Source organism: Aptenodytes patagonicus, chromosome 21, assembly GCF_965638725.1.
Source record: "Aptenodytes patagonicus chromosome 21, bAptPat1.pri.cur, whole genome shotgun sequence".
NCBI classification, from domain to species: Eukaryota; Metazoa; Chordata; class Aves; order Sphenisciformes; family Spheniscidae; genus Aptenodytes; species Aptenodytes patagonicus.
The window spans coordinates 4,669,800-4,682,152 of record NC_134969.1 but is presented as its reverse complement, the minus strand read 5'-3'; the positions used below and the strand labels follow the sequence as shown (position 1 = coordinate 4,682,152).

The following is a 12,353-nucleotide window of genomic DNA, read 5'->3' as shown; positions in this document are numbered from 1 at the left end:
CCTCTCAGCCTCTTGGGAAACTCTTCCCGATCCGGCTCTTTTGCCAACAGGATCAAAGGGGTTTTGCAATGGGAGGTGGCTGCCTGATTTTTTTACCAAGTTCCTTGGAAAATCACTTTCCGGCAGGGCTCCCTTCCTCCCACGCCCCAATTCGGAGCCTCGCGGGACGTAACCAGGAGCAGCGTTTAATCCCGACGGAGATGCCTGATGGAGCCACACAATGATGCCAGCGGGAGCCAGAGCGCGAAACGCCACGGCACGAGGAGCATGCGGGGACCCCGACAGAGGGGACTCCGGTCCCCCGTGGGGACCCCTCAGGCTGTAGGTGCATCACAGGATGGGGAAGATTTCAGAGGGGACCGGGGCTCGGGGCACCCCCTTGCCCCCTCTCCCCTCCAACCCCAGCCGTGGGTGCTCCTAAACACCCCATTTCCCCCCAAACCCAAATCCCCCCCATCACTCAGTTACTCTTTCACCAGCCAGCTCCAGCCTCCAGCGGCAGACCCCTGGGAAATGGGAGAGGACAACGTGCTGCCATCAAGCCCCGCCTTCGGAGACGGACTTTGCAGCTTGGAAGAGCTCCGCAACGGCCTCCACGAGACAAAATGCCCCAGGTTGGGGGTTTGGGGGTTTTCAGGGGTGCTCTTGCAATAAACCCCTGCGAGGGTGTAAAAATAAATCAGCGCTGGCCTGGCTCCCCACAGGGCTCGTGGCTTTTAAGGCTGGATCCCAGTTCCGAGCAGGAACAGGGGAAACGGGAGCGGCGGCTGCAGATGTGGAGCCTGGAGTCGTGCCTGTCCGTCCACGGGACCGCGGGGCATCGGGCACCGGCTCGGCGGGGAGGCGCCTCCTGGAAATGTCTGGAGGGTTAAATGCCGCAGAGAAATGAGCTCTTCAAAGTGAAGGGAATTGTTGGGATGAAAGGAAATGGGCGGCTGGAGGCCGGGAACATGGCTGGCCCCAGGAGGAGGCGGTGGCTCGGCCGGCAGCGGGGCCACGCGGTGGGTTCTAGGGGCTGGCGTTGAACTCCCCGGGGCTGGGAGCGCCCGGCATCAGCCTCCTTGAGCCGGTGGGCTCCATCACCCCGGGGCATCACCCCGGGGTGTCACCCCGTGTCTCCTGGGTGCCAGAGCTCCCCGCAGCCGGCAGGTGTGGTGGGTCCCTGGGGACACTGCTGGCCAGGGAGAGAGGGCCCTGGGGTGGGGGGCGGCGTCAGGCTGGGGGGCATTGGACTGTGGGGCGCCAGAGCATGGTGTGTCAATGGGGCAGCGGGCCATGGGGTGTCAATGGGGCAGCGGGCCATGGGGTGTCAATGGGGCATTGGGCCATGGGGCACCGGGGGGGCATCGGGCCATGGGGCAGCGGGGGGGCAGCGGGCCATGAAGCATCGGGGGGGCAGCGGGCCATGGGGCGTCGGGGGGGCATCGAGCCATGGGGCGTCGGGGGGGCGTTGGGCCATGGGGCATTGGGGGGGCATCGAGCCATGGGGCGTCGGGGGGGCATCGGGCCATGGGGCAGCGGGGGGGCATCGGGCCATGGGGCATCGGGGGGGCATTGAGCCATGGGGCATCGGGGGGGCAGCGGGCCATGGGGCGTCGGGGGGGCATCGGGCCATGGGGTGTCAGGGGGGCATCGGGCCATGGGGCATCGGGGGGGCATCGGGCCATGGGGTGTCAGGGGGACATCGAGCCATGGGGCGTTGGGGGGCATCGGGCCATGGGGCATTGGGGGGGCATCGAGCCATGGGGCATCAGGGGGACATCGAGCCATGGGGCGTTGGGGGGCATCGGGCCATGGGGCATTGGGGGGGCATCGAGCCATGGGGCATCGGGGGGGCATCGGGCCATGGGGCATTGGGGGGGCAGTGGGCCATGGGGCATCGGGGGGGCATTGAACCATGGGGCGTTGGGGGGGCATCGGGCCATGGGGCATTGGGGGGGCATCGGGCCATGGGGTGTCGGGGGGGCATCGGGCCATGGGGCATCGGGGGGGCATCGAGCCATGGGGCGTCGGGGGGGCATCGGGCCATGGGGTGTCAGGGGGGCATCGGGCCATGGGGCATTGGGGGGCATCGGGCCATGGGGATCAGTGGGGTATCAGATCATGAGGTATCAATGGGGTACCAGGCCGCTGGGCATCAATGGGCCACCGGGGCATAGGGCATCAATGGGGCATCAGGACATGGGGCATCAATGGGGCACCGGGGCACGCGGCGTCAATGGGGCGTCAATGGGGCGTCCCTTTAACCCGCGCCCCGTCCCGACCAATCACCGCCGGGATTCCCGCACGCAGCGGGCCGCGTTGAGGGAGGGGCGGGGCTCCACCCGCCTGTCCCGCCCTCTCCGCCCTGCGCCCCGCCTCTTTCCCCACCCGCTCCTCTGATTGGCGCCCAGCCCAGCCCCAAACTTCGCCCTGGGCCTGTGAAAGCGCCGGAGAGGCGGGCGGGGCCGGGCGGGGATTGGCGGCGGGGCCGGGCCAATGGGGGGAGGGGGGGGCGCGGCCGGCGGCGCTATATAAGGCGGCGGCGGGGCGCGGGCGGGCGCAGTGCTCGGCGCAGCCGGTGGCGGGCGGGGAGCGGCGCGGCCCGGCCCGGCTCCTTGCAGCGTCCCCCTGCGGGCACCGACCGCGCCTCCCCGCCTCCGCCCCGCGGGAGCCTTCCTCTCAGAAACAGCTCTAACTTCTTCTTTTTTTTGTTTTCCTGCCGGTTTTCCTTCTCTTTCTTTTTTTTTTTTTTTTTTTTTAAATTTTCCTCCCGTTTCCCCCCCCCCCAACCCGGCGCTTCCGGCTGGTTTCCGGGTGACTCGGGCTCCTCTTCCGGCGGCGTTTCGGCTGGGGGGAGGGCGATGCTGGTGGCGGCGGCGGGGCCCGCTCCGGGCGCCTCGGAGCAAAGCGGAGGCCGCTTCAGCGTCCTGACCTGGGAGCAGGTGCAGCGGCTGGACCAGATCCTGGGCGAGGCCGTGCCCATCCACGGCCGCGGAAACTTCCCCACGCTCTCGGTCAGGCCCCGCACCATCGTCCAGGTGAGGCCCGGGGCTTGGCGGGGAGGGGAGGGGAGGCGGGGGGGGGGGGTCGCCCGGGTAGGCCGCGGCGGGTCCCGGGGGGGGGGTGGTGGTGGTGGTGGTTTGGGGGGGGGGGGGTAGGGGCCGCGCTCCACTGCCTCGTTGGACTCTGCCCCGCTCCCGTGGGGGTCAGGGAGAAAATAAAACTGCTGAGGCGGCGGTAACCGGCCCGCCGGGCCCCGAGCCAGCCCGGCCGGGCACCCTCTGCCTCCCCCCCTGCCCGGCGCTGTCCCGCCGGGCTCGGGGCAGAGCTCCCGGAGGGGGGTGGGGTGGTGTGTGTGTCTTAACCGGTGGAGATGAGGTGGGGAACCGGCCCCCGTTCGTCCCGGGGGTGCTGGGCAGCCGGGCTGGCCCCGCTTCCCGGTGCCGGAGGTCTCGGTGGGGCTGGCTGCTGCCTGCTCGGCCCGGGAGGGGGGGGGGGGCAGCGGCGGCGGCGTGGTGCCTCCCCCGTCCTGCCAGCGGTCGGGGCAGAGGTGGGTAAAGCTGGGAGGATCCTCCTGGAAAACAGCCTTCTCCAGGGGGGGGAAAAAAAATATCACATGTGTTTCAAACTCACGCCTGATCCCTGGAGCTGCTGCGGGATCGGATCCCCGCTTCGCTTCCTCCCATCCCGTGTCCCCCCTCCTCCTCCTCTTCGAGTTGGTTTGGTGCCTGAAGAGCTGCGAAATGGGGGGGGGGGGTGGTGGTCAAGGCAAAGTGGCTTTTTGGAGCTGCTGCCACGAAATGGCTTCCTGCTGGTGGACATGTTGGGCTTGTGCGTTGTGAGAGGCAGTTATTAATTTAAATGCAAGATCAAATGTCAGTGTCCTTTGATTCTCGCCACGCTGACTGTACCCTCCGGAGTCTGCCTCGGTCTTCATCTTGTTAAAGAGTTCCTGTTAGTTTAACCATAAAGTAATAACTGTGTTTAATATTAAACTAACAATGTAGTTCAAATAAGCTGATGCATATTCATGTTTGGGAGGCAACTTCATTCCTCAGTAATGACTCATCAAATGTAAAATCGGGCATGTTAGCTTCTAATTAAAAAGGCTATTCACAAAGCTAAAACCAAACTGCCTTTCACAATAAACTAATCGCTAGGATTTTGAAGCCTCAGCTGCTTGAGAAATATTTCTACTTAGGCCTGGGAAATGGGAAGGTGACATTTGAAAGACGCTCCGCGGCACGAAAGCCTCAGCTGATTCCAAATTCCTCGAGTTCCTGCTGCATCTGTTGAGGGCAGAAGTGCTCAATCTTGGCTGCTAAAGCTTTAAACTAACTGACAGATGAGAGCTACTGTCAGGACGCTGCCCTTGGGTTGTGCAAGGCCAGCAAAGCTCGGCGCTGTTAAAAGCCCGGTGCGGTGCAGCATCAGATGTTCCACCGGCTATTACTGTTTAGTTCCACGAAACTGAAGCCATTTAGTGTCGGAGCTGCTGAAAAGGATGTTGCCACTAGCGACTTCGAACACTCAATAACTGAGGGCTGTAATTCTGACCGACCGCGCTGGCGGACCCTGTATTTAGGGCTGACTAATCTGAAACAAGTAACCTAAAAGGCAGTTATTTATTGCGTGCTCTTGTTGTTGTGGGAGGTGGGAAGCGGCGGGTCAGGGCGCAGGCAGGGTTTGCTCGCGCCTGGCTGTCAGAGTCAATTATCTGAACCACACGTAACGTGAGGTGCTGTTTTGGGAAGCAGGTCAGCAGCTGCCTAACCCTCTAAATATCCAGCCCTCTGGGGAAAGCGCATACCTGAACCCACTGGCTGCAGCCGGGGAGACGTGCTTCGGGTTGGGACCGGTGGGCTGAAGCCCGCTGGCCTCGGAAGCGGCAAGGCGCTCTGCTCCCTGCTGCTCTGCAGGTTGGAGCTTTTTGGGGTGATTTGGGACAAGACTGACTCGAGCAGTTGGATTGTTGGGGTTTCCCCCCCTTTTCTGAATACATCTCGCATGGGTGGACCCGTAAACCTGGGGAGCTCCGGTAAGCCTGAAGCTTACGGGTCTGAAATGCTGCAGGTCCCGAGCCATGCCCAGAAAGGGGTTAAGCAGATGCTCTTTGGGGCTAGGGAATTAATCTGGAATGAGATCTTCTCCAAGCACTGGTCCTAGCTCTGCCTCTAACACTTTTGTGACCTATATCTTGTCTTGCTCTGAGCCTGATAGCACAAAACTCTTAACTCCACGAGTAGCGCTGGAGCCGTGCCTCGGGTGAGCGACTCCGGTGACTGATCAGTTGGCAACAACCGCGCGCCAGGAACTCCCTTGGATCGACTGCCTGATATTTATCCTGTGTGGGGGAATAACCCAGTGCCTCTTCTTAGGAGCAAACTCGGCTTTCAGACTGTCTCCCTCTGATAACGACTGCGTTCGTGGCCGGATTGGATGTGCTGGTGGGGACTTGGGACTTCCGATGGTGAATAGCTCACTGGTTAACTGTTGCCTGACATGTGACTGTCACCATTCGGTTGGCAAGGAGCCCGGGCACGCTTCTAGCCTGAGCAGCGGTGGCTCACGTCAGGGAGGAATAGGGGAAACACCAGCAGAGAAGCTGCATCGTGAGATTTGACAACCCCCGAGCTTAAAAACATTCATCGGCTTGTACCAAGATACCTTCTGTTTGCAAGGGCACCCCGGGGCAGCAGGAGCTCGCTGGTGTGGCCTCTTAGCTTGGTCACCAAGAGGTCTGTGACATGCTGAGGGCTGCATGCTGCAGCCCTTCACCTTTATGTATTGCTTCTTCCAAAGCAAACTCGCGGAGGGGCAGTTTTACAGCTGCGGAGACTCGCTGAAACTGCGATGCTCCGGTGTCCCCAGAACTGTCCGCTTGGGGCCTTGGCAACCAAGCAGGCGTTTCGGCCCCTCGGGTAAAGCTTTGAATTTTAGTGGTGCCTCTCTTGAACTAGGATGGCCTCGCGGGGCTGAGAAGCCCGGTCAGACCGGCTTCTAGTGATATAACTTGTCCGTTTGTATCCCAAGCTTTGGTTCTTTCAAGCTCTAGCCTAGCTTCAAGCGCCGGGTGAGCAGGCTGGCTAGCTTGGACTCACAGGACAGCGGCTAATTGCTAGAGAAACATGAAAGCAGGATGAGAGACGGGAAGAGCTTCTGGTGGAAGATGTGAGCTTAATCTCCCTGAGATCTTTGAGTTTGGTTAAACTCAAATTGTAAGCTGGTGTCCAGGTAGTTTATTTTATGGTCTTGGGGTTATGTCAGCCTCCTGCATGTTAAGTAATCGGGCAAGTGATTCAGCTTCACTCTAAATGAACAAAGCTTTGGCGGTACCGGTGGGTGTGCCAGGACTGAGCAGGCAGCATTAAAATCACTGGAGTAACACCCGTAAGATGAAAGCTGCCTCTTGTGCTTGATAGCATGCCAAGTTCGGCATGAAGCTCTGACACACTGGAAATTGTTAGGATACACTTACTAGTTAGGACATGAACTTGCAGATGCCTGGCTGGGGCTTTTGAGCAGTTCTGGCATCTTGATTTGCCTTTAATGAATCTTGACAGGCAAAGGGGATGGCTAAAAGGAGCGAGCCACCCCGATTAAATCAACAGGGACTGCTGCAGACTGTGCTGCCGCCTTGCATTTGGAGTCCTTTTTGGATCGGCTGGTCTCAGCTTGATGGCTGGAGAGGCCGGCTGCAACCACGGGGGGGGGGGGATGAAGGGGGCAGAGACCACCCCAAAGAACGGGTTCCGATAACCTCTCCGCTTTGGTGGGGGGGGGGGGAAGGAAGGGAAAGAGCAAACAGCTCTACTGGAAGCAGAAACAGCTGTTTGTGTGCAGTAAGGAACCTCTAATGCAAGGGAATAAGTAAAGGAGAGCCCCCCCCGGCTGCTGGCAAGACTCTGGATGCTTTCCAAAGTGACCTATTTCTGATGGATTAGCTTTTTATTTCACTGTCTTGCACTGGAGTGACCCATATAAGCACAGGGCTGTCACCAGGCTGCTCCAGGAATGCTTTCTTGCTTCTCACTGACTCTCTTTGTATCTCAGGTTGTCCGTAGTCGCCTGGAGAAGAAAGGAATCGCAGTCCATAACGTAAGGTTGAACGGCTCAGCAGCTAGTCACGTTCTACATCAAGACAGTGGCTTGGGGTACAAAGACCTAGATCTCATCTTCGGTGTAGATCTGAAGACCGAAGATGTCTTCCAGCTTGTTAAAGATGTGGTCATGGACTGCCTTCTTGACTTCCTCCCAGAAGGTGTCAACAAAGACAAGATCACCCCCATGACTCTGAAGGAGGCCTACGTGCAGAAGCTTGTGAAGGTGTGCAACGAAACCGACCGCTGGAGCCTCATATCGCTCTCCAACAACAGCGGGAAGAACGTGGAACTCAAATTCGTGGACTCTCTCAGACGGCAGTTTGAGTTCAGCGTGGACTCCTTCCAGATCATCCTGGATTCGCTTCTGCTGTTTGGGGAGTGTTCAGAGAACCCCATGGCTGAGAACTTCCACCCCACGGTCACTGGGGAGAGCATGTACGGGGACTTCGAGGAGGCAATGGACCATCTCCGGAACAGGGTCATCGCCACGAGGAACCCAGAGGAGATCAGAGGTGGGGGGCTTCTGAAATACTGCAACCTCTTGGTGAGGGGGTTTAAGCCCAAATCGGAAGTGGATATGAAGGCACTACAGAGATACATGTGCTCCAGGTTTTTCATAGACTTCTCCGACATCGGTGAGCAGCAGAGGAAGCTGGAGTGCTACCTCCAGAGCCACTTTGTTGGGATGGAGAGCAAAAGATATGACTATTTGATGACCCTCCACAGGGTGGTCAATGAGAGCACAGTCTGCCTTATGGGACACGAAAGGAGGCAGACCCTGAACCTCATTGCCATGCTGGCTGTGAGAGTCCTGGCTGAGCAGAACATCATCCCCACGGTCACAAACGTTACCTGCTACTACCAGCCAGCTCCTTATGTCAGTGAAATAAACTTCAACTACTATGTCACCCACGTGCAGCCCTTCCTGCCTTGCAATCAGTCTTACCCAACGTGGCTTCCCTGTAACTGAGCCGGGACAAACTTCAGGGTCTGTCCTCCAAGGTACTTCCTTGCCTTGGGGAGGGGGGAGTGGGGAGGGAGGGGAGGGCGGGGGCAAAAAAAAAAACCCAGAAAAGACCTTTCTAGAACTGCAACAAAAGGAAACTTCCTGGACTCTTGCTTGAGTGTCTCGTTCCTGGGGTTGTTGGAACGAGGCCTGCCTGCTGTACACTGTGATGGGAAGTGCAGTGTTACGGAAACTAGATGACTTGGACGTTTACAGGAAGACTCGATCGCTTATTGAATTCCGGAGGCAATGGGGGAGGGTTGGGGGTGTGTGAGGGGAGATTGTAGAATTACGCTAAGGTAGAGCTGCACTGCCCTGAAATGGATCTGGATTGGTTTGGTTTTTTTAGTGCGGGAGGTGTTATGGGTGTGCAGACTTGTGGTTTCTGAAGATAGAAGCCAGAGTGGCTAATTCCTTTGAAGGACCAAAGAATCCTGTTTAAGTGCCTGTAACAATATAAACACAACTGTACTGTAAACCTTATTTTCTTTTTTGCAGGGGCTGACATCCCGAGAGCTTGAGTAGGGATGTCCAAAGAGGAAAATGTTTCTGTTGGGGGGCGGGGAGGGGTCATAAGATCATTTCCAGTAACCTCGCCGAAGCGAGGATGGGGTTGCAGGTTACGTGTCGCTGAGGTTTTTTTTTGGCATGGCTTGCTGCCTATGAAGGACCAGCTGTAGCAAATAGCTGTCAAAGCGGAGTTGCGTAAACAGGGGTGGGCTTGGAATGACTACGTGGAAATGCCTAAAACTGGGGACACCGGGGTGGGGGGGGAGTGCATGGTGGAAAATGCTGTGCGGAGCTCTATGGAGAAAAGGCAGCAGGGACCTACATATGAATTTACTCAAGCTCCCGAGCCTGCAGTGCCAAAATGTAATCATGTACATAAACGATGAGGCAGAAGATCTGTCCAGGAGCCTGCCCCAGGCTACCCTACCTAATTGTGTATTTTCTAGGGGAATTTGAAATGCTGCTTATTTTTTTTTTTTTGGCATGCAAGTGTGGTTTTAATGCACAAAGCCAGAGGCCAGGTGGGTTATCTGGGAAGATGAGGCTTGTCCTTTGAAGCACAAACCAACTAGTTCACCAGTCTGTTATCTCCAGCTGTTGCCGTGATGGGGGCTGGAGCCCGTGTCCTTGTAGGAGACAGGCAGACCTCTTCCAGACTCTAGCCTCCTATGGCTGGAGATCTTCCCTCTGCCCTCGGGCAGGTCCTATCTTCAAAAGCAGCCTATTTCCAGCTACGCGATTCCACATGTGAGCCACTGATAGCATTTGAAATTCATTCTCTAGCTAGAAATGGAGCTTGGGGGGGGGGGGGGTGTGCGTGCGTGAAAGTCAGCTGGCCTTAGGAAAAAGTATGTCTTCTCTAAACAAACCCTCTTGTGTCTTGAGGGTTTGGCTCTCTTAGTCAAACATGGCTTTGAAGTTGTTGGGTGTCTAGAGCACAAACAGTCTTTCACTGAGGTGCCTGGATTGCCGTGCCCGTTCTCGTGAAACATCATCTCATACTTAACTATGCACGGACGGAGAGGTGGGCGAGCAAGCAGGCGCTCCCTAGAGATGCTGCTCTGGGAACACCATGGCTTCATGGTGCTTCCTCCGAGGCTGACATACTTGAGTATCTTTAACTTGGGGTTTTTTTTTTGTTTTTGTGACAAAACTGTAATAGCTGGGCAGATTGAACGCTCTAATAAAGACTAGATCCTCGGAATGTGTATAGCCAGATTGCTACCTTTTTTGGGGGTAGGGGCGATGTGGAGTGGGCGTAAGGGGTGTGGGGGGGGAGTGATTTGGGGGCTCTTGCACTTACCATGAGCTAACTAATTTGCAATTGGTCCAGCTTTGCTTCCTATCCAGTCAGAGCTGAAGAAGTGTCGCTAATGATGTAGTTGTTACAGGTTTAACTGCCTTCCTGTAGAACGGCTTTGCCTTCACGGACAAGGCTGGTGTGTAGACTCTGCCACAGCCCGGTAACTCCCTGGTGCCCAGAGCCTGATCCCCGTGGTGGGAGCTTGAGATTTTTCCAGTGCAAGGTAAAACTGGTTTAAGGGCTGCTTTTTGAGGTCCTCAGTATGCCACCTTCATGGCTTCAAGGGAAGATACTGTTTTCTTGCATTTTAAACTCCAGATGAACGTAGATGACGTGTAGCATGCTCTTTTACAGGCTGCTTACCCTCTACCCCCAAACACATAGACGCACTAAACTGAGATTCCCTCCTTCCCTTTAAGATGTCAAAAAGATTCCCTACAGCCAACAGCTCGACAGGGCAACTTACGTTGAGATTGCACTTTTGATTTACGGAGTGTGTGTGGTGGGACTCTTGTGAATGGGTTGAATCTGAATTTTTCTAGACCTTGCAGTGATACTGTGCTGCCTCCTGTGAAGGGGGCAATTGGAAGATTCCAGTAGCTTGAATGGCACTTGGTTTTGTTTTAAATGTTTTTTTTTTTCCTACACCTGTATCACTTGTCATGCGATGGGCTTGACATAGACTCACTAGATTCTTTAGAATCTGTTACAAATAAATACAGTGTATTCAAATTTGTTGGATTTTTTTTTTATTTGCTTGTCCATCCGGGTAGCGTGGTGGTGGGATGGCTGACCCTACTCCCACCGAGAGCCGGGCTCCGAACCAACTGGTGGCCTCAAGAGGAGCGAGCCCAGACCCTGGTTCTGGGCCTGGCCGAATGCTGCTTGTCCGTCAGGCTGCTTAGTCCCTCAAACCGAAGCGGCTATGGAGCCCGGGAAGCGTGTAGCCGTCGGCAGGTCGCTCCGGCGGCTGAGGGAGGTTTCTATTTATAACGCTGTTCTTTAGTGTTGCGCGTCTTCCCTTTTCCTGGTGGCTCCTCGAGTTGCTGGTGGGGGAGGGTGGCCCGATGCGGCGGCCTGCTCGGTGTCGGTGGCAATCTGAGGTCCCTTGTCTTGGGGACGGTACTGGGAGACTCTCGCTGCTGCTGGCTTTCCACGACTTCATTCTCGTCTGCCGATGGTCACGAACAGCAAAAGGTTGCTTGAGTAATTAAGACCTGCTTATTTTGTGTAGCTGACCCGCCCGCAGAGCGATTCCTCTTGGAAAGGGGAGGGCGAGAGGCCTGAAAGTTTTATTTCCCAAAAAAAGCTTGGATCTGCTGATGTTCAGGCCAGATTCCTGTCTGATGGCTGGAAGCTGGCTGCCTGTAGCCGGGTGCAAGCTCCTCCAACTCTGGCGGCCCTCCAGCCTAAGATGAAGTTTCACTTCCCCCTGTCAAGCTACAGGCAGTTCTGGTTCCACTGCAACAATCGAGCCGATGACATGCCTGTCCCTCTTTGGGACAAACTTGCTGGCTCTGCATCTCCAAATTTTTACGGTCCGGGGCCAAGCTTCCCTCTTGACAACAGGTCCGGGTTGCTCTTGCTGGGCTGGCACCATGTAAGACCGTGTCCCTGTTGCCCGCTCGAGTTGGACTCTGCCCTCGCAGGGCTGATTTCTCTCTAAACCTGTTGGCAGCGAGATGGGATGCCTGCCTCTCGCTGGCACGCAACCCAGCACGAAGCTCCTGCCTTCCCTGAGCGTCTCGTGTACGGGAGTGGCTCTGAAATATCTGCTTAGTTTGCCGGCTATCTTCTCAGAGCTAGTGGTCGGTCCTGCCGCTCGCTGTTGATGCTCTGGTGAATAAGCTGCCTCTGGATTTGTGACCCTGAGCAGAGCAGCAAAAGCCCTGACAGAGACGGCTTGTCATTGTTGGAGCGGATCAGGCTATACAAAAGGATGTTCGTGGAAAGTACTAGTTGTGATCAGAAAGGAGCTATCGATGTTTACAACTGAGATTTGGATCCCTCTTTTGTTAATTGTCAAATAAAAAAAACCCACCATATATTTTTCTCACAGCCTGTAGTCTGTCGTTTATTTTTCTCTTTGAACAGAGGGTGATGGACAAGTCGGGATGTGCCCGAGTATCTGGTGGATGAGATTTGGACTCTACTGATGGGTGTGTTGGTGCGCGCTGGGTGCCCGAGCGCGTCTCAGCCTCGGCTCTAGAGCTTTGCTCCTAGAAAAGACGCGCGTTAGGGTGGCTGTGGCTCTGCCCCAGCTGATTCCCTATTTTTAGACCCCTGGTCTTACGCCCGGGGCAGGCTGGTCTGGGTTATGCTGGCAGCGCCCGGCTCGGATGACTGAAGTCAGTGGTGGAGAAGCCCACGCCGCAGGCTGCGGGTGAGCACGGCGGCACGGCACGTGCCCTGCAGCACCTCCGCAAAGGGCTGGTGGGTGATCGATGCC

The 12,353-nt window shown here is 56.8% G+C and overlaps 1 protein-coding gene across 1 annotated transcript; it reads left to right on the top strand.

Moving 5' to 3' along the window:
- Positions 1 to 2,571: 2,571 nt before the first annotated feature.
- On the top strand, positions 2,572 to 10,636 carry TENT5B (terminal nucleotidyltransferase 5B). Its single transcript, XM_076357145.1, has 3 exons — positions 2,572 to 3,020; positions 7,036 to 8,087; positions 8,590 to 10,636. The coding sequence occupies exons 1-2, from the start codon at positions 2,844 to 2,846 to the stop codon at positions 8,053 to 8,055; spliced, it is 1,197 nt and encodes a 398-aa protein (XP_076213260.1). The 5' UTR covers positions 2,572 to 2,843; the 3' UTR covers positions 8,056 to 8,087; positions 8,590 to 10,636.
- Positions 10,637 to 12,353: the final 1,717 nt, after the last annotated feature.

Coding starts and splice junctions, on each gene's coding strand:
- TENT5B (XM_076357145.1), top strand. CDS start 2,844: ATGCTGGTGGCGGCGGCGGGGCCCGCTCCGGGCGCCTCGGAGCAAAGC. Junction 3,021..7,035: donor GGCCCCGCACCATCGTCCAG/GTGAGGCCCGGG, acceptor TTTGTATCTCAG/GTTGTCCGTAGTCGCCTGGA.